Source organism: Anas platyrhynchos, chromosome 11 (genome assembly GCF_047663525.1).
Source record: "Anas platyrhynchos isolate ZD024472 breed Pekin duck chromosome 11, IASCAAS_PekinDuck_T2T, whole genome shotgun sequence".
Taxonomy (NCBI): domain Eukaryota; kingdom Metazoa; phylum Chordata; class Aves; order Anseriformes; family Anatidae; genus Anas; species Anas platyrhynchos.
This window is the reverse complement of record NC_092597.1, coordinates 22,320,308-22,340,736: the sequence shown is the minus strand read 5'-3', so window position 1 is coordinate 22,340,736 and position 20,429 is coordinate 22,320,308. Positions and strand designations below refer to the sequence as shown.

The window sequence follows — 20,429 nt, the reverse complement described above, 5'->3', positions numbered from 1 at the left end:
CAGCAATAACACGTTCCTCGCTCTGTATTGTTATTAGTTCCTGACACATCGGTCCATTTAATAGCAGAGAAATCCATCTCTTTGCCTCTAAATTAGTGCCAGTTTCTGGGGAGAGGGAGGACGGTGTGAGCATGAGTTACAGCAGCTTTGCTTTAAATAAATTCCTTAGGAAACGCGGAAGATACATCATCTCCTTATGAGACCTGCCCGCTCTGGAAGTAATTGCAGCACACGGGGTGATCAATTCTTTATCTAATCGGGGAGTTATGTTCTGTAGGCCGTGAGTATTACCCTGCAGCCAAAGTGGGCTCACCTTTCTTTGGAAGATGAGGAGGAGAAGCCCTGAGCACCCCAGGCTGGATCTGGGCTTGGTTCTCCATCCGTATTCCAAGTTATTGGCTGAAAACAGGTTTTCACCTCGGAAAGCTCCAGCTGAAGAAGTGGCAGGACCTTTTAGTCCCTCTCCAGAAACAGGTCCCAAGCCATGTACCTGCTGGTTTTTAGTGTGCTGTGCAAGCAAAGCAAAGCATTTCACACCCACGCTTTGCTCCTGCACAAGTTGGATGTGTTTGGGAGAGCACGGACGGACCCTTTGCATGCAGCCGAGGGTCCTCCTCCTGAGCTGTGCCAGGCTGGCCTCTGCTAAATGGAGAAAAAATGTGTGAAACAGGGGAAGCTGAGGAAAGGGCGATGCTGTGCACATCGCCTGGTGGGGAAAGCAAGCAGGTTAGCTGGTTCTGAAAGACCTGGGAGCTCCTGCTGCCTGTTCTCTTGATCTATGTGAACAGTAGCCACATGCTGGGGGGGAACGTGCAGTGAGTTACCGACGTGCTGAAGTTCTTTGTGTCAGTTTTCTGCTCTGAGTTATTGTTCCTCGCGGGGCAGAAAGTGCTGGTTGTTGTCAGCTGACCATCCCTCATCCCGAGTGGATATTTTCCAGGTTTCCTGTCTGTGCAGTGCTTGTGGTTTTTCTCTTCCTTAAGGCAGTCGTGCGATGAACATGGGCACGGTGTGTAGGTGTGTAAGTGTCCGAAGGGCTCGGCCCGTGTTTTAGGCACTGTGTGTGAGCAGAGCTGCAGGAACCACACACTTGCATGCTCTCAACCTGTTGCAAACACCTTACCCTCTTCAGACGAGGGTTTCCTGGCTGGGACAGCAGCCTGAGCAGTTGTTTGACCTGCAGAAAGCCTCCCTGGGGTGGGAGAGGAGGAGGAGGAGGAGGAGGAGGCTGGCTGCTGCAGGGGAGGAAGGAGCCTGCCCGCAGCACTTCCCTCCCTCTCCCAGCACAGATCTGTCTTCCAGCCCTACTGATTGATTATTTTCAAGTGCCTGCTTAGCGGAGCTGCTCCCAGGGGGCCGCCTGCCTCTCTGCACTGACACCTTTTCAGCACGAGCCGCGTCTCTCTCTGCTGCTGTCCTTTTGATCAAGATCTAACAGCCCGTGCCAGCGATGCTCCCATCCCTCCTAGAGTGCCTGACGGTGCCGGGGACCTCCCCACGCTTGCCAGGATTGCTGCTGGCAGAGCCCCTGGGGACTGCCTGCATCATTAGAGGCTTTTTCCCTTTCAAAATAAATCCCCCCCAGCTTGCCTGAACCCCCGTCGTGCTCCTCCAGCAGCACCTGCCTACTGAGAGCCCCTCGTTTTGTCACTCCTCCCTTCCTGCCCCTGCACCAAAGAGTGTCCTGGTAGGAGAAGGAAACCTCCCCAATGCTCAGGGGGCAGCTGTGTCCCTCCTGGGTCACCGTCCCTTCTGGGGACCTGCAGGAGCTGCCACTGCCACCAGCATCGGGCTCGGCAGCGGTGGAAATGCAGGTCCCAGAGATGGACAAGGTTTGCCCAAACTCAGGGAGCTGATCCCACACCCAGGAACCCGCCTGCATATTGAGGAGCGTAAATCAAAGCGTGTGATTTTTGTTGTTGGCCAAACGGGGAGTTTTATAAATCCTGCTCTGCTCCCAGCTCCCGTCTGCCGATCTTCTTGGGTGACCTTGGACATTTCATTTCATTTTTCAGCGTTTTGAAATCCTGCAATCAGTATATAATACGATGATAATATCGTGTTATTCTAAGCGTGGACGTTTACCATTGTGATATAGAACAATAAATTGACATGGCTTTTAGAGGCACGCCGAGGTACCGAGGGGGGAGGTATTGTTTTTCAGATCCCTTGGGGTTAAGCAGCCGGTCATATGAATTTATTGTGCATTCTGCTTCTCATCAAAAAATCTGCATTTTATGGCTCGCGGTGAAATGCGTTCGGCGAGAGTCAGCTCTTAAGTCACGCCGACACGGTGATTTTTCTTGGATTTTGCCCATTTTAGACGCAGCCTCGGAGTGGCTTTGTCGCTCCCCGAGCAGCCCCCGGAGGGCTGGTAAACCAGCGAGCCGCTCGGATCCGTGCTGTGTGATCCTCCTGCTGCCACCCTCGTTTCAACCCCTGAGGTGCTGCGAGAGGGTGATGTTAAAAAGCATGGGGAGAGCCCTCGCAGGTTGTTTTTGGGGCATCGATTTGCTTTTTAACAAGCTTTTGGGAACATCCGTGTCCAGGAGGTGGTGCGGGGTGGACCCTACAGCGAAGCCCTGCTGGTGGCAGGGCTCTGCTCCAGCCTCCCCCATGCCCCAATCTTCCTCGGGGGAGAAGAGCAGCCCAAGTATTCCTCTCTGCAGGTGCACGGAGCATTTTTTGCCAGCAGCAGCTGTCAGATTGTTTAAATTCCTTAAACACTGCTTGACCTCGGCATTTCTGGCGTGCAACCCAGATCTCATCAGCAAGGGAGAACATAAAGGGAGAAGGCTAATGCAGAGGTTGTTGTCTCCTGCTGATGGAGAACTGAGAATATCTCATTTTCCTCTGCTTCTGCTCCCCAAAAACGGGAGTGGAGGCCAAAGGGAGCTTTGCCCCAGGGGTAAGGCGCTTTCTGGTGGCCCAGGAGATGCAGGTTCAGCTGTGCTGTACCTGACACGGGATGATAGTTTGGTCCTTGCAGTCTCCTTTTTGTCCGGTGAAATGTGGTTGTCTAGTTTCCAGTGTCCTCGTGCCAGAGCTTTATTTTTATGGGTTTATTTTATGGGTCCGTGCATCATCTTGTGTGACGGGTTTCAATCTCGGCTGCTGCCTGTTGGTGCTACCGTAGTGAAAATAAACAATTTCTGGAGTTTCCTCTCAAAAAGATCCCCAGCAGGAGACAGAGACTGCCACCTGCACTTCCCTCTGTGTCCCAGGGCAGGGTTTTTGGAGCAAATGACACCAGCAGCAACAGAGGAGGCTTGCACGGAGGTAAATTTATGCATTATGGAGCACACAGATTAATTAGCAAACCGAGATGCTGCAAGGTGAAGCAGCTCTTTCATTTATTTGCATAATGTCTGTGTAAGTCTGCACAAGCTGTCCTGTAGCTTGTGTCCTCCCTGCAAACCACATCCAACCTGCAGGTCTGCTCACTGCAGCTCGCAGCAAGGTTTCTTCCCTGTGCTGCCTGTACGTGGGTGCTAAGAGCAGTGCCTGGGGCTGGCTGTGGCTGCATTTTCCCCAGAAATAGCAATTCTGGAAAATTCAGAAAATGCAACAGCCTCCTAAATACCGTGCTCCCTCTGTTTCACGTGCATCTCAGATTTATTGGGGATTACACCAAACGCCTCATTGATACCTAGAGGATGGGTGAAGCCCTCTGTGGCTCCGTTCAATAAGAGAGGATGTCCCGAGGCCCTGGGGATGCCTTCTAACAGTGATGCTCTCCTTGCAGGCTCCCACTCCACAGTTTACAAGGACCCCATGATTCTCGTCGGACCGGAGAACCTGACGCTGACGGTGCACCAGACCGCGGTGCTGGAGTGCATCGCCACCGGCAATCCCCGGCCCATCGTCTCCTGGAGCCGCCTGGGTAAGCCCGAGGATTCCTTCCTCCTCTCCATTGCCACCACGTAGCAAATTGGTGATGCCAGGGAGTGTCCCACGCAACAAGTGATCCACCCTTTCCTTTCCTACGGGGATTAATTGTAGGCTTGAAGTGCTTTTTATCTTGTCTGCGCTCAGTTTTTTTTCTCCCTGCCAAGATCGTGTGTTTAGCGGTTAGAGAAGTGGGCTGGTTAAACCCGTAGATGTTTCCTGAAAGGTGATAATTTTAGCGTTCCCTGAGTGACAGCGTCTTCTTCAGCTGCATCAAAAACATCACCACTGTTGGCCCAGAGAAGCAGAAGCGTACACAAACACGTCTTCCACGTGAAACAGACTTGAAAGAAACTCTCTGCCTGTACAGGGAGTTGGAAAAAATCTTAGGGGGTAGAGAGAGCTTAAGGTAGCGTGTCTGAAGCTCTGAAAATACAGATGCTTGCTGCTGGGGTGATGGTTTTTAATCAGCATGGAAACCAGAGCCAGGGGCTGATGGCATCACACAAGCAAAGTGCAGTTTCTCCCTGTCCAAAAGCAAGGGCTCTTTTAGGCTTACACCGTGATAGTAGCTCAGAAAATACTTTGTGCGGAGCAACACCTCCACCGCCCAACAGAAATCCGCGCCGAGCAAAGAGCTGACGGCTTTTCATTTATCTTCTGGAGCTCGTAACTGTGTGAGCACGCTGTGGGGTTGGGCTCAGTTAGCATTTCCCAAGCCCTCGTGCTCTGCGGGGTCACGTTGTTTTTCGACGCTAATCTCCCCAAGTCACCCGAGGTGGCTGTGAAGCACGAGCAGGGATAATCCGGCCCCATAAAGCAGCGCTGGGTACAGGGCTTTGCCCCTGTAGCTCTCCAAAGGCTGTGCTGGTGGAGTCTGGTCTGGCTCACGGGACGGTGACTTCCCACTCAGAGCCATCTGCAGGGGACAAGGACACGCATCCAGCAGCACTCACACCATTTCTCCACACTTCCCTTCCAGCTTGCTTCCTCTGGTGGCTTATAAAACCAACTTGTGTCTGCTACCTTCTTATTTTTCCTCCAGAGCCATAACCATCAGATTGATGCTGTTTTAAAAATTCCCCAGACGAGCTGTATCACTGTTTTGGCTCTCTTGGACACAAGGCAGCTCTACGTTAGAGCTCAACTATAATAAACTACGTTATAATTGCCTTAATTATAAGTGCTTATTACCTTCTTCAAAACACTTGTCTCTAAAGAGCAGTGCAGTAATGAAGATGTAATAGCTTCGTGCTAGGTTTGCCTGGATGGCGTGAGCTCAGCATTGCCTTCCACCAAAAATAAATACCCTCCCCACGTGGCCTTGCAGCAAAGCAGCAGATTTAGAGCTCCGAAGTGGCAAAGAGACCCCGTTATTTTCCCTCCCCTTCAGTGTGAAGGTTTCCTGCCCAAAGAATCACACGGTCGTGTTTCTTATTACACCAATCTCGACAGTGATGGGGCTTACAGGCTCTCAGGTGAGTTTGTGGGCCTGTCACCTCTTGGTAGTGATTTCAGAAGCCGTGTCTGTGTCATCTGGAGGTGGAAGAGGGGTTATGTTGGACAGGGAGGTTCTCCGAGCATCTGTCCTCTACAGGTAGGTTCCTCCTGTGTGAGGGTTTCCTTCCTCAGGTTCTTCTGGCAGACTTGGTTCAGCTTAAATAACCAATTTTATTTTTTTTTCCCAATGTAATTTTCCAACTTACCTTGCAAAAAAGCCTTCATCCACTCCAAGAAATAATAAAATCCATGGCCACAAAGACTTAAAGAGGCACAATAATTAAAATGTAAAGCTCACTTCTGTGTGAACATCTCGCTTGCTTGCTTGAGGGAAACCTCAACCACGGTGTTGCCATTACACCAGGTCTGTGCACAGGGCTTGTTGCCATTTTGGAGTATCTGTTTGAACCCTTTCGCTCACAGTTTTGACGTTGTGGCATTTCTTCTATCAGAAAGGAGCAAAGAACAATTTTGCTTTTTCAGCTTTCAGTTGCAAGGGAAAGCAACATTTGCACTTTTTGCTTTGGCTTTGCGAAAACCTGGCCGGTTTTCAGGGGGAGAGGCAGCTATATTTTGCTTAAAGGAAATCATTCCAATTCTGGGCCGGTTTTTGAGTGTCACGCAATCAATTTTGAATTTAATTTCCTTGGGAATATGTTGTAGCCCCTGACCACAAACAGAATTCCTGTGTCTCGCAGCGCATGAAATGTCAACATTCATTAGGGAACAGGCTCTGAGAGAAACGTAAAATCATTAAGGGTTTGTTCAGGGGAGATAGGGCTTTTCCTTTCAGAGCTACGCACTTCAGGCAGGGACCTGTATGCGTGCACAAATGAATATCCTGGGCACTTACTGCAAAGCCTTTTGAATGAATGACGATTTTAATGTATCCTTACCCTTTAAGTGACAGGCCACTGAGCTGGCCTCCATAAAAGGTACCAGGGCAGAATAATACACTATTTAGAGAGATATAGAAAAGTGAGGCGAAAAAGAAAAGACAGTGATTATCTGATAGCGTTATACAGAAGTTGTCAGAAAGGGTCGCACAATGGGAAGGAAATTACTAAAGAGGGAGCCATTCAAAAAGTAAACCATGCAACAATTGCAGGAGCCAATTAATTGGTAACTTATTGGACACAGAAGCTTGCAATAGATGGCTGACTGGTTGACAGGAGCGCCGTTCCTGTAAGTGTTTAGAAATAATAGAGTAAATTTCACCACTTCACATCCTGAATAGTCAACTGTTGCAATGTACTCTAAATATGCTAATCCGCCGTGCCCGGTGTCGGACAGAGCAGGAGACCCATGCGTCTCCAAAGTGGAAGGCTACTATGGCACAATACAAAGAATTCACAAAAGACCTAAATGATCAACATTAGAAAGTTGTTACTTTCTTTCTGCTCGCTCCTTCCAAAAGAAAGGCGTTGGTGTTGTTGCATATTCATATCGCCCGGCACGTTTTCTCCGGGGCCCCGTAATTGGTGCCGCTGTGCCAATCACCGGCTGAGCAGGCGGAGAGCGGGCTCCAGAAAGCATCACATACACCTAGGAAAAGAAATAACGGGGCTCCCAAGCCCCGGATTTCACCCCAACGGGAAAACTGGAGACCTCTGCTTGTCCAGAGCCGGGTGTTATTTGGGAGCATCTCCTACTTGGAGGATGGTCTGATTTATTAATCAGTCACCGGCGGCTCTTCACAAATGGCTGAACCTTCAGCTCTCTTCAGCTGGGGACTGAGATGATCTGGCAGATATATCCCCCTAAACTGGTTTGTTCTCAGGCCTCCAATCTTCTGCTTTTGACTTCATAAAAAGGGGAAGGTCATAGTAAGTGAGCAAGTTTCAAGCCTGCGTGGGTCCGGAGAGCTTCGGGGACTCAGAAACAGAGTTAGCTTTTGCAGCCTTTTGGATCTCCACCATGGACTTGGTGATGGAAAGCAATGCCAGAAAGGTGGGTTTGCAGGGTCTGAGTCCCTTGATCCAAGCCACTCAGTTCTTCCTGTAAGAAAAACAGGGTTAAAAAGTGCAGATGTTGCTCTAGAAACCCTTTCCAGGACTTACTGGAAAGCAGCAATTGAGCGAGAAGCCTGTGGGCTGATCTGGCACAGTGATCCTGTCCAGCTGCTGGAAGTAGCCACGTTCCCCAAATCAGATGGCAGTGCCCTTGGGATTTCTGAGCACAGAGGGCTTTGTTCTTCAGGGAAATGAAAGATGCTTGGCTGGCAGGAGACGTTTCTTCAGAGCATCACCCCTGTAATTAATAGTTGGAGCTGGAGAGACAACGGAGGATGTACAGGTATTCGGCCTGTGCAGAGTGCCTGCTGCAGGCTGGGTCTTTTGTGCTTAAATTATGTAGCACATTGTAAATAGTACAGTAAATCTGCTGACATTCAAGTCACATTTCTGTGGTATTTCTTAAGGCAACGATGTGATGGAGCATCCAGGTGGGGACACTTCCCATCTTTCACTGATCCCGTCCCTCCCTCGAGAGGGAGATTTGATTTTTACACCTATTGTAAATACGGACTTGCTAAAGGTCTGGCTTAAGAGATGAAATCAAGTTCAATTTGAATTTAATTCAGGCCTCTTTACACTTCAGTTCAAATGATGTTTGAAGGAAATGGTTCCTTCTTATTGCTCATTACATGCGGGACAGGTCATGTTTTACTGTCCTTTTTATGACCGAGCCATTTACTGCTGCGGTGGCTTGGCCAGCTATGTGATCGTTTAATCATTTAATGACATTGTTTTTCTCTGTCTAGAAGACCCAAGCATTTTTCTTTGCAATGCAAATAATGAAGTGATCTGGCATTGCCTGCCTAATGAAGCAAGGAATCCTTCAAGTCTAAAAATTTCCTGAAAAACAATGCAGAGAGCGTGGCAGGAGAAGTGTTGAGGGAGTGCAGGGTAGCTTTCAGTCCCCGTTTTGCCCATGTTTCCTAGCACAGTGCTGCAGAAACACCTTCTGTTGCAAAACCACAGCTTTGTCTCTCACAGTCTGGAGAGCCAGGTCCGTTTTTGGGTACAGCAGGAGCTCTGAAAGAAATCCTTGGGGAAAATGGGGTGGAATTTTTCCTTTTACCAAGCCCAACTTTGAAGTGTCCCTGCTGCTGTGGGGAGCACGCGTGTGGCTGTCCCTTGGGATGTTCAGATGGGGCCATCAGTAAGGCTGGTTCTTGCCTCTCCATTTCTGTAAGCTCCTTAAGCTCCTCCCTGAGCCAATGTGGGAGAGGAACTGGATTGCTGCTTCCCAGCTGATGAACGTGTGCTCTCCTGAACTGCTCCTCCAGCAAAAGTGCTCCCTGCCCTGCCCCTCTGCTCAGACACCCTGACACATGCTAGGATTGATTTAGAGCTGCCTTTGTCAGACAGTGTCTTAAAACACAAACCAATGAAACAATAAAAAGCAATAGCCTGATACTAATGAAACACATTGTAATTAGAGCTGGCTGGGAATTCTCCAGTGAAAAGAGGCTTTGATGGAAAAAGGCGAATTCTCTGATACTGCTATTTCACGGTAAGCACTTCAACTGCTTCAAAACCTTGTGCTGGAGTCCAGCATCAGAGCTGGGCTCCTTGGCTCTGGGCTCTTCTGTGTGTTCAGGAGCGAAGGAGCTGAAAACCCAGTGTTCACATAGCTTCCAAAAGCAATGAGACAGATCCATCAAGGGTCAGCAGACAAAAAAGCACCACTTCTAGCCCAGGAAATCCCCAAGCCATAAATTGCTCGTGGCAGGGAGGGTGCAGCAGGGACGTACTGCTGTGGGGTGGCTGCTCTCCTTCCCAGAGCATCTACCCCTGTTGGCAACAGGTTGTTGAGCTGGCTGGATCCTTGGTCAGCCCGATGTATCAATGGCTCATGGAAATTGATATGATTTCTTTTGGTTTTACTGCTTTATTGGAAAGCATTCTGGGAGCTTCATCTTAACCTGGGCATGTTAAAGCTTCCAAATTTCCTGTGATGGTGCCTTAGTTTTCCAGGCACAGAGTGTGGTTTCGGGCAAACACTTAGCTGAGGATCCTGGTTTCCTCCAGAAGGCAGCTCTGCTAAGAGCATCGGCTAAAACCCGTTGACTTTACCTGGCAAATCCCAGTGACAGAGCACGGTGCCACTCCATAAGGACTTAAATCAAACCTCACCAAGGACTGTGCGCTGGGGCACTTCACACGAAGGCTCTAGATGGCTCCTTACCCTCTTCTCTCTCTTTCAGACGGCCGCCCGATTGGCGTGGAGGGGATTCAGGTGCTGGGCACAGGAAACCTCATGATCTCGGACCTCACCGTGCAGCATTCGGGCATCTACGTGTGCGCCGCCAACAAACCCGGCACGCGGGTGCGACGGACCGCACAGGGCCGGCTCGTGGTGCAAGGTGAGCAAAAAGGGTCTGGCAGAGCCACGATGCCTGCTTTGCTGTGCTCTTTGCACGGTCTCTGCCTGCCTCCTGGGCACTGTGATGGGTTGGTGTGGGCTTCTCTGATGGTGTCACACAAAGCACTTCTTTCCTACACGTGGTTTGGTGTAGAAAAGAGCCAAACAGGTGAGTGGTGACCAAGTATCATTGAACTGAGGCCTCAGCTGCTGGGTGGCAGTGGCTGCCCACCTCCTTGAGGTATTTGGCTTGACAGCATGGGCTGAATTAGTCAGCCAAATCACCTCTTACCCTCTGCATGGCTCTTAGTGACATGGGCACTGTTCTCTTATGGGATGCCTCTGCATGGTGGATATCACAGCTGCGGTGACACCCAGCAGTGGATCTCACTCAGAGTATTTCTCCCTGACCTGAAGTGGCCCAAGTAAGTCTAAAACCATTTCCAGGAAGTCAGCAAGACCCTTTGCTGTAGCAGTTGACGCTGCATCTGAGCTCTTTGCTCCAACGTGGGTAAAGCAGGAGTGCGGGCTGCTCCCCTTCCCCACAGCAACTGTCCTCAAATGTCACTTGTAGAGGGTAATTCAGCCCAGAGCAGAGATCAGCGCTCAAGAAACCAAGCAAATCCCCTCCACATGCTCCGTGCAACCAGTCTCCATGGTGAGGGGAGCCAGGCAAGTATTTCAGAAGGCAAACCCAGCTGGCAGCGTGCTCTGAATGGCAGTAATCCGCCCCTGATTACAGGCACTCACCTCCTCTTCAAGCTAGTCCACTTAAAGCATCTCGCGCTCTCATCAGTTCACTCATTAACTATTGACTGATGATACCCTGAATCTAAAATTACACACCTCCTGCCGGAGCAGGCTAATTGAACCTTTTATGCTGGTGATGGGGAAAGTGCCCTGCTCCAGCCCTGATGCTCACCTGACAGGTCCTGGGAGCCTGTGCAGAGGCTGCGGTCCCTGGGTGCTGGCATCCCTCTTCCCTTTTACTGTGGCAGCATCAGGGAGTGATGCAGGAAGAGAATTTGTACCGGGCTGTGTGCTCCTGCTGAGTCCCAGGTGCTAGCAGGAAAGGAAAACTTGCAGTTTCTTTTCCTGCTGCATTTTTGGGTGAGCAGTGTAATGAGGGGACCTGAGGGTCCCCTTGTTAAGAGAAACAGAGCCCAGGCATTGTGAGCAACCTGGTGGTACTGAGACAAACCCTTTGGAGCTGCTGCAGGACGGCTCTGCACGTGCTGCATGCAGCTGAGGCCGTGAACCCAAAGTCAAAGCTGATGTCCAGGTATCAGGCGGGCAGAGCCGAAAGAAATTCCTTGAAAAATCGATGAAGCTGTAAAAATGCAGCTATTGAATGCTGTTGGCTGCTTCAGTTAGCAGTTGGGGGAGAGGGGAGAGGGTAGCACAACTTCTCATCGCTACTGATCAGCAGTTTTCAGGCTCTTTGGAGAGCTGACCTTCACCCCCCAGCAGCTCCCCTAGAGCTGAAGTTCATTTGGGACAGGATTTCTGTGGATTTTTGCCTGGAAAACCAGAATAAGAGTTTGTTCTCAGAACTGGAAAAGGAAAACAGAAGAATTGGAAAAGAAAAGGGTCATCAGAGCCCTTCAGCGTGGAAGGGAGTTGCTTCTGTGATCAGGATGAGTGGGAGTGGTATGGAGAAATGCAGCCAGGAGCTGAACCCATGCTGCCATCCACGAAATGTTCCTGTTTTGGGGGCCTGGCCGTCCCCAGGGGAGCAGCTGGACTCATCCCAGGTTTTCTCCCCCCTCCCTCTGAAGCTCGTTTTGCCGGAATTTTCCAGCTGAGAGGTACAAATGATTGCTGGTAGGTTTGTCTGGGAAGAAAACCCCGATAATGACTGACACGGGAGACCGGGGGGTTTTTATCTTTGTGGAGACGTCAGCGATGCAAATTACATCCGAAAAAGGGAAGAAAAGCAAAGAGGAGGCCAGCAAAAGCCTGACTGGAGAGGAAGTGAGCACGGGGCTGGGACAATGGGAGCGCCCTCAAAGCATTGCCAGGCCAGGTACTCGCTGCCTTTATGCAGGGCCCTTGAAGTGCCCGGAGGCACAAATTCACTTCCCCCCCCCGTGCCTTTTGAAGGAGGCAGAGTTTTATATATGGGAAAGACAGGCAGAAAGAGCCACATTTCCTGCTGTAAGGAGTTAGCTGGGGCTGAGAGCACGGCCTCCCTCCTGCTGCCACCTCCACCCCACTGCGGGCTGTTAGTGGTGGTCCTCACCCTATAACAGCATCCCCAGAGGTGTCCCCATTGCTCTCGCTCCAGCCTTTCCCGTCGCAGCCTCTCCTTCAGATCATCTGATTATCTTCCTGGGAATTCCTCCTCCCTCCAGAGGATAAGGCCTCAATCCCCCGCTCCCTCCCTCCCTGCCCTCCCCTGGCCGTTTAGGCTCCTTTGATCTCTTTTTGTGAGGCTCTCCCAGAAGAAAGTTGCCATTTTTCTCTTTAAGATCCCGGCGCAGCCATTTGAATATGGCTTTGTGCCGGGCGGAGAATGAAAAAGCCTCGCGGGGGGAGCCGAGGAAGGGCCCGAGTGCTGAAGGGAGCCAGGCCGTGCGTGTGGTGCAAGGGACGAGCAGGCTTCGGTGGCAAGGGAAGGGGAAAAAAAAAAAGAAAAAAAGAAAAAAAAAAAAGAAGAAGAAAATCAAAGCGCTTTCCCTCTACCTCCTGCGCAATCTTTTGTGCTTTATTATGTGTTTGGTGTCATAACAAACTGATGGGCTGTGAATGGCCAGATGGTCACCAGTGTTCTCCGCTCCACGCTTCATTTCCTCCTGAAAGCTACGCAGAAAAATGAGATCCCATCTCCTAAATGAGTGCCCATCTCAAGGCCGGGGTTTTGAAGGCTCTGCTGACAATGGTTGCCTTGTTTTCACCCCCCCTTGCTGCTGGCAGAGCCGGGCATCGCTGCGTTTCCTGATGGTTCTCCCATCTCCGTGCCTTGCTGGCAGTGCGAGCCTGGGCTGCGGGCTGGAATTTGTCAGCAGAGGTATTGGGGTTGTTGTTTAAGGCTTAAATTCAGGACACAGAAGAGTAAAGAGCTCAGGATCCTTAACGAAGCCACCACCACCGGGAGCTGGGAGCTGGCCGTGCCCATCCTTGGCATCGTGTTTTGCACCTTCGAGCACCGTGGGCACAACCTGCGGGATGGAAGCAGGGAGGTGCACGGCCACTTGCCAAAAAATTGCTCCTGCAAAAGCACGGGGAAGTTTAGCAGGAGGCTCTGGAGATGTGTGCCCGTTAGGCTGCTGGGATCAGGTTCGTTAGCTGACACAAGTCAGGGCTGCCATGCTCCGCTTCCCTTTGATTATTAAAAATGAACGAGGGGGCTCCTGCAAGGCAGAGCAGCTCTGCAGTTCATTTCTGTTCCTTCCTGGCATTTTTGTGGAAAAATTTAATGCTGGCCATCCATTGTGTGACGCTGGTTGGTAAATTCATTACGGGCCCGTGCCTCTCATCTGTTTGTCTTCATTGTGGCTGCTGCTGGTTCCGCGCGATGTTGGGTCCCAGCAGCAACGTGGAGTGTATTTATCACTTTGCCCTCTGAAGCGTAACTGCTTGGATAAACTCACCTCTTTGGCAGTGTTTTGCCTTGTGCTTTCTGTAGGCTGATACCCTGCTTTATTCTGATAAATGATTTTAAATCTATTCTGAGCTGCTGGAAGCGGGAGAAATCGTTTTCTGTTTACAAAGCCTGATGTTGAAGGTAAAAAACATTTGGTCTTGGGGTGAGCAGCGATTACAGGCTCTGTGGAGTCTTCTCCAAGGTTTTGCAGGACCAAAAGGGTCCTGGGCTGCAGATCTGGGGTAAAAAGGGCTCCCCAGTCTGTTGCCATCAGGAGAATCTGCAGCAAATCTGATATTTCCTGGGGACAGAAATTACAATCTATTGTCAAGCAGTTTGCCAATGCCATACGGGTCCTTTGGGTGAGGCCATGGGGCGTTGCTGTGCCGTTGAGCAGGACTTCCCACCCACCAGCACCATCATTTCAGCACGCAGTCGCTGTCTTCCTTCCTTCCTCAGCATCCTTTGCGCTGTCCGTGCATGCAGATTTTTGCAAGCTTCTCTAGTCAGGGCTGATTGCTGCCAGGGTGATGGATGTGCTCGGTGCCATGCTCAGCAAAACACCACGCACGCTTTCTGTTTCATGTTACCTGCTGCTTGCGCTGTGGGTTAACCACGTATCCCTGGATCTGACAGCACCAGGACTTCCCTTCCCCACGTTCCCAGGCTTACGGAAGGCCAAGCTACGAGGTTTGTGCCAGGGCGAAGTGAGATCATTGTGATTTTTCTCATCCTTCTCCTCGTTCTTCCCTGCAGCCCCCGCGGAGTTCGTGCAGCACCCCCAGTCCATCTCCAGGCCCGTGGGGACCACTGCCATCTTCACCTGCGTGGCCCAGGGGGAGCCCCCGCCGCAGATCACTTGGCTGAGGAACGGGCAGATCCTGGAGACCAGCGACCACATCAAGCTGAAGAATAACAACAGGTAAGTGGCCGCGTGCTGGCCTCGGCAGCTCCAGATTTTGGGGGGAGTGTCAGCCTGGAGTCACCCTGCACTGAGGATTTGAGTCACTGGATTAAAAGCCAGCATTTTGAACAATCATGACACCAGTGGAAAAGGGAGTGGGAGGGAGGTTGGCTTGCTTTTTGCGTTAGCAAAGGGCTGGCGTGAAGGTGGTGGTGTTCAGAAGCAGCTCTGTGGATTTGACTTGGGCTCTGATACAGAAAAATGCTGGAGCATCCTCTCTGGTCCTACCAGCCACTCTTTGTAGGCTTATATTTCAGTGCTCCGTGCTTTATTATACCAGAATATCAGTGATAGACCTTGACTGGTAATATGGGAGCCCAGCAAAAGTTTTTTCTTTTGTCCTGATCCTCTTCTGGGTATTTCTGGAAGGACCAGAGCCTGCCCTTGACACTAGCAGCGAGGATGCTGAACCGCAGTGGAGGAACCATCCTTTAACCCCTGCCCAGCCACCTGCTTGGGTGTGCAAACGCCTTTAGCCCCGTTTGGGAGAATATTGGCGTGGAAGCTGGCTGTCACTGAGCTTCAGCCCTTCATCTCACCGGGGAAGAGTGTTCTCTCTGAGTACTGAACAAATAAATTTCCGTGATAGGGGACGGGGATGTTTGTGCCGCGGAAATGATACGGTGCGATGCTCTGAGCAGGAAAATTGCCCGTTGACAACAGTTTCTATGGAAATAGCATTGAACAATATCCTGAAAAATAATAGGAGCTGTGTTGTAAACCGAAATTATTGGTAGAGATTTGTACTCTGTGGTGTCATATAGCTGCTGTCTGTGTTAACAAATGTATCTCGTGAATACAACCCCACCTCCATGGAAGGTTTGGACATTCAGTGTAGCCTGTACGGGCATTATGGCATGTATGGAGAACAGTGGTTTTATTTTTTTAAGGTTCTCTGTAATACAGCTGTTTGCTTTCAGGTTTGAGAGAGGCTTTCTTAAGCTTTATTATGTGAAGGATGGAAGGATGTGAGTTGCAAGAAGGATAAGGTGTGGCTTGTAATAAAATCTTGATGGGCAGAGGTTTTTTCCGTGCTGGCAGTTTTTAGAAAGCTTCGGTGAACGTTGTGCATGCACACACAGATGTCACTCGTTCCAGGCTCGTGGTGTTACAGTGCATGGTTTCTGAGGCAGGTGTGCTCTTATATGAACAGACCAGAAATGGGAGAAGGGAAATCTCCCATTATTATCCCCTTTATTGACCAGGGAAGTGACTTGGTTGGACTTGATGATCAGAGAGGTCTTCTCCAACATAAATATTTCTATGATTCTATAGCCAAAGACTTTGCACGTGGTCATTAAATCCATGCCAAAACTCACAGAGTCCAGATCTTTGTCTTTCCCAAGTGCCTTGCTTGTGAAATCTTTCCTTTCACTGCTCCAGGAAGGTAGGTGTAGGGTCTTCGATCCTGGTCACGACTCCTGGCCCCAGTGCCCTACACGTGGATGTTAACTGAGACTTGGTGAGCATTGTCGTAGTATTTTATGGCAATCATTTCATGCAATTTAGCTCCAGTCTTCCCCATTGCAAGCTGAGTGATCAGATTTTTTTGTATCTGTCACAGGCTGGGGGAGCTCTGCCCATTGCTGGGGCTCAGCTGACTTGGGGCATCTTCTTAAGCTAGAGTAACGTGATGGTAAAACCGAGCCCTAAAGTTGATAACATTTGGCTTCTTTTGCCCCACTTTTGGTCTACTCCAACCCTCAGCTTCAGGAAAGTGGCCGTGCCTGGTGGTTTCCAAAGCTGTCAGTCTGAAAAATGCCCCTGCTCGTACAGCGTGGCTGGGTGCTGCATGAATCGGAGCCATGGATTCCTCCAGGAATCGGAGGAAACAGATCAACGACTGTTGTTTTTTTTTTTTTGGAGCTTTTTCAAGTTCTCCTTTGTTTCATTCCCATGGGCATGACTAGTGCTGTAACCCACTTAGTTCCAGGCAGAATTGGTTTGTGATTACGCCTTGGATTTATCAGCCTATTGCACTTGGAAAATATTTGTCCGTGTAGAGATGGATCGCGAATCTACCAGTAATGAAGCTGCTAAACTGCACCGTGAGCTTTTTAATTAGATTACATGGTTTCCTAGAAAATTCATTTGGATTAAAACTCTGCTTAATATGGCAATAAAGGTCTGAATGCCCCCCAAAGGGATTTTTTTTTTTTTTAAAAAAAAAAGACTAAATCATCCCAAATCGTATCATGTGCTAATTGATTGCGAAATGTATCGGTATGAGGAACCTCACTCTTGTAGACGAACGCAGCTAGAAGCGAGGTCCAGACCTGCAGGACACGGGGTGTGTAACTGCAAAGCCAAGGAGAACAAACCCTCAAGGTCAGGGGGCTTCAGAAAACCATCCTCGTGGAGGTGGGATGGCAGCTTTAGGGCTGGACTCCCTGCAGGTTGGTTGTGGCTGCTTGTACAACATCAAGTAGGTCTCCGGAGCCACTCGCCGTGCTGTTTCCAGCCTTGCAGTGCAGTAAAATAAGCCTTGCAGGCTGTGTCCAACCAAATACCTCTTCCCTTGCCGTCCCTCTGATCGCCTGATGTGTTGACGGCTTCTTGACACGTTAGCATTAAAGAGCAGCCTTCTGCTGTGCCCCCCTCCAGAGGTGGTGGTTGTGTTTGGGAAATGCCAGCTGTGTGGGAACAAAATATCCAATCGATGATTAGCAAAAATCAAAAGCGGCTCCGGGCCAGCGGGTAATTGGTGATGAAAAATGCATGAAGAAGGCTCAGGTGGAGGGAATTGTGGGGTTTTCCATTAAAAGCTGTGAATAAAAATCACCGAGGGGGCTGACGCTGGGGGTGTGGGCGTGATGCTGCTCTCAGCTCTGCTCTGGGATGGAGAACTCGGTGGAGCCTTTTGGACTTGGGTGGAGCCATCCCAATATCCAGCAGCCACATCATTTGTCCCCCTTGGATAATCAGGGATGGCATGGCCCTATTTTTTATAGGGTGATCTGGGTTTATCACGCTCCAAAATGCCCCAGCCTGAGAGGTGCAGTGGGCATTGCCAGCCTGGCCTGAAAGCAGAGGTGTCACTGCAGGGGGAAGGGGTGCTGGCTGGCCACGGTGGTCGTGAGCTCATGGAAAATCCTGCTTTTTAGGTTATTACTTCAAAATGTACAAGGAAGCATGAAATAGCACTCGAATTACTGCTCTGAAAGGTTTACTGCTTTCCTTCCCTTAACCCAATCAGGTTCAGGGGGATAATTTTCAGCCCCGAAGTATATCACACCGTGGGGTTTATATTGCCCTAATAGCACGGAACAAAGGCCAACATCTTCAGAGGAGGCAGGCTCTAAATATTGATTTTTCCAAGGAGATTTTATTTACAAAATGGTAATTAAGGGACTTCATTTGTTCCAGAGGAAAAAGGCTCCATCAGAACCCGGGCTCAGGTGGCACTTGCTCTCCTCGCTGACCTTTGCTTATCAAGTGTCTCCTTTTTAAATTCTTCCTCGCTGGTTTGCACTTGTTTTAGGGCTCTGCCAATGACTCGCTGTAAGGGCCGTGGACGCTCAGGGCTCATCAAAGAAAATATTCCTCTGCAGTTCAACCTCAGGACGACTTTGCTTTCCTAGCACTGGTGGCGTTACTTAATCCTACAGCAGACAGGGAGAGCGGGCTGCCCGCAGGAATACCCGTGCACCTGAGGCAGGACAGCTGTTTTGGTACCAAACCCAGGGAAACTCCACCCTGTCGTTTGCAAGGAGACATTTTACCATGAAACCCATGTTAAATAGGTGAACCCTGGTCCCTTCGGGGTTCACACCCCCCCAAACTCTTGATTTTGTAGGGATTTGACACCTTGAGGAAGGTGCACACCATTTATGCAAGGAGCTCGAAGACCTTTGGTGGTTCTGGCAGGGCTCCGCGTAGAAAATCCCAGCTCAGTTCCCAGAAGCATGACAAATACGTGCGCGGAGGACCGGGATGTGAACCAGCTGCTCCTGATTTAAGCATAATTTATGGCTTTGACTTTGTGGGGAAGACACGTGGGGAGGCTGCGCGGGCTCCTAATTGCCTTCGCAGGGAGGGTCTCGGCGCGAGCAGCGGGGCGGCCGCCTGGCCCTGCCTCCCCCAGCGAGCACGGGTCCTTACAGAGGAGCTTGGAGGCAGGATGGAGCCCGTCATGGGGCAGCCCAAGCTCAGCCTCCCTGGAATTAGGTTGAGTCCTTTTCCTCTCCAACACCCATGGCCATTGCTGGAAAAAAAGCTCCGGGGGCTTTCCACTTGGCAGCAGGGCTCTGCCAGCTGTTGGCACTGGCACAACCAACGCAGGGATCTCCCCTCCCTTCCAGGAGCTCTCCCCGAGGTGTTCTGTGCTCCCCTGCAGTCCTGTGGGTGTAAAAGCTTTCCTTTTACCAGGACAGGATTCATTTATGTCTGTGATTGCAGCCTTGATTCATGAGGACAGATGGAGTGGCAGCCAGCTCATCCACCGCGTGTCCTTGGTGTCACAACGAGGTGGTGCAAAGCCAGATGTGAAGCCAGCCAAAAAGATTCAGCTTTTGGGGATGAAATGGTTCCGCTGCCGTGCCTCCTGGAGCGAGTGCGATGCCGCTCATGGATAGCATCCCATTTTGCAGAACAGAGGCTGTAAGACAAATCCCTGTCCTGCCACATGCTGTCCCCTCCCAGAGGTGCAAGAAGGAGCAGCATCGTGGCCAGCTCTGCAGGCTTTCCATCCAGCACAGGGCAGGCAGATGGCTGGGATGGTTCCTGCAGCGCCGTGCACCCCGCTGGGACCTGCAGCATCCCTCCAGGGACCCCAGCGGGGTGAGTCTGTAACCACAGAGCCAGGCTGGGCCCCTGGCTGGCGTGCTGCAGGATCTGCTAAACATAAACCCATCCACGTGGGACGGGATCGTTCTCCTGTATAACACAGCCCAGGGAATTTCAGTTTGGGCACGGGGCTGGTGTGCTGGTACTGGGTGTCTGCGTTTAGCCCCAGCTCGTTTCTGCAGCCACCAGCACAGCAGAGGGGCTCGGCGCTAGCGGCAGCCTGCTCCGCATTAATTTCATCACACTCCCTCCTTTGTGCGCCTGTGCGCGCGCACGCTGCTGTCCTTCCAGCTGGGCCCCTCTTCTCCTTTGTGCTGCCGAATCGATGAAGAGGCCGCCTTCAGTTCTCAGGCTTTTTTTTTTTTTATTTTCCAGAGGAGCCTTTGGAAAGCCGATCTCCGGTCAGCGGCACCGGACCCCTGACCCGAGCCAGATCAGTCATCTTGATTGCCTCCGAGCTGCGAGACAGCTTGGGAATAGGCGGCTTTCGAGCTGCCTCCCGTTCCCCTCCGTGCCGCGGCTCGGCCGGGTGTGAACGTGCAGCAGCTCCTCTCCCCACTTCCATCACTGCCTGTCAGGGCATTGTGCAGAGCCGTGACGGAGCCCTGGGCTCGCCGAGCGCCTTTGGTGACCAGCAGAAAGCCTTCTGGCATCTCGCCGCGATCGACGTGCTCGCGGCGCTGCCGGTCTGGCACTCGCGGGAAAGTTTCCCAACAGCAGATGTCCCGAAGTGACAGATTTTTTTTTTATTTTTTTTTTCCCCCCCTTGACGGGAAGGAAGAAAAGGACGCCGCATATTTCAGATGGTTGACGCGCGGAGACGCTCTGCGCCTCCTCGTGTGGCAACGACATCTTTCCCTTTTGTTTGAGCTTCCTTAAAAAAAAACGAAAAAAAGCAAAAAGTGGCCAGATCTGGGAGAGCCAGGGACCACGCCGCGTGCATCTTCCACATCCCAGGGGTGCTGAATGGGGGAGAATTTTGTTGATAATTCGGATGGAGAGGCACCTGCTGGGGTGCCTGTAACTCAGCGGCAGCCCCTGCCTTCCTCGTGGCAGCTGCCAGCAGATTTCGGAGCTCACATCAGGGCTTGCGGCTCATAGAGCTCTGCCTGTGTGTGCCAGGGAGAGAAAACCCTTGTTTTTGTGGAGCTGGTGTGTAAGTTTAAGAGCTCCTCGTGGTTCCTGGGCATCTTGAGGCTGCTCTCGACGTGCGTGCCAGCCCAGCCTGGCTGCTCCCGGTGCCCAGATGCGCAGCGGCGGCGCGAAAATAATCGCGGCATTGATGGCGCGGGGGGGAAACACCAATGCTCCCTGCTCACATCTGCTTCGTGCAGGGCT

General features: G+C 51.0%; 1 protein-coding gene across 1 annotated transcript in view; it reads left to right on the top strand.

Annotated features, from left to right (window-relative positions):
- IGDCC3 (immunoglobulin superfamily DCC subclass member 3) overlaps window positions 1-20,429 on the top strand; it is an 84,699-nt gene that overhangs the window by 47,703 nt on the left and 16,567 nt on the right. Inside the window, exons 5-7 of the mRNA XM_027465698.3 lie at window positions 3,746-3,883; window positions 9,599-9,757; window positions 14,099-14,264. Of these exons, the coding sequence (XP_027321499.3) occupies window positions 3,746-3,883; window positions 9,599-9,757; window positions 14,099-14,264 (463 nt within the window). The remainder of the gene's footprint in view (window positions 1-3,745; window positions 3,884-9,598; window positions 9,758-14,098; window positions 14,265-20,429) is intronic.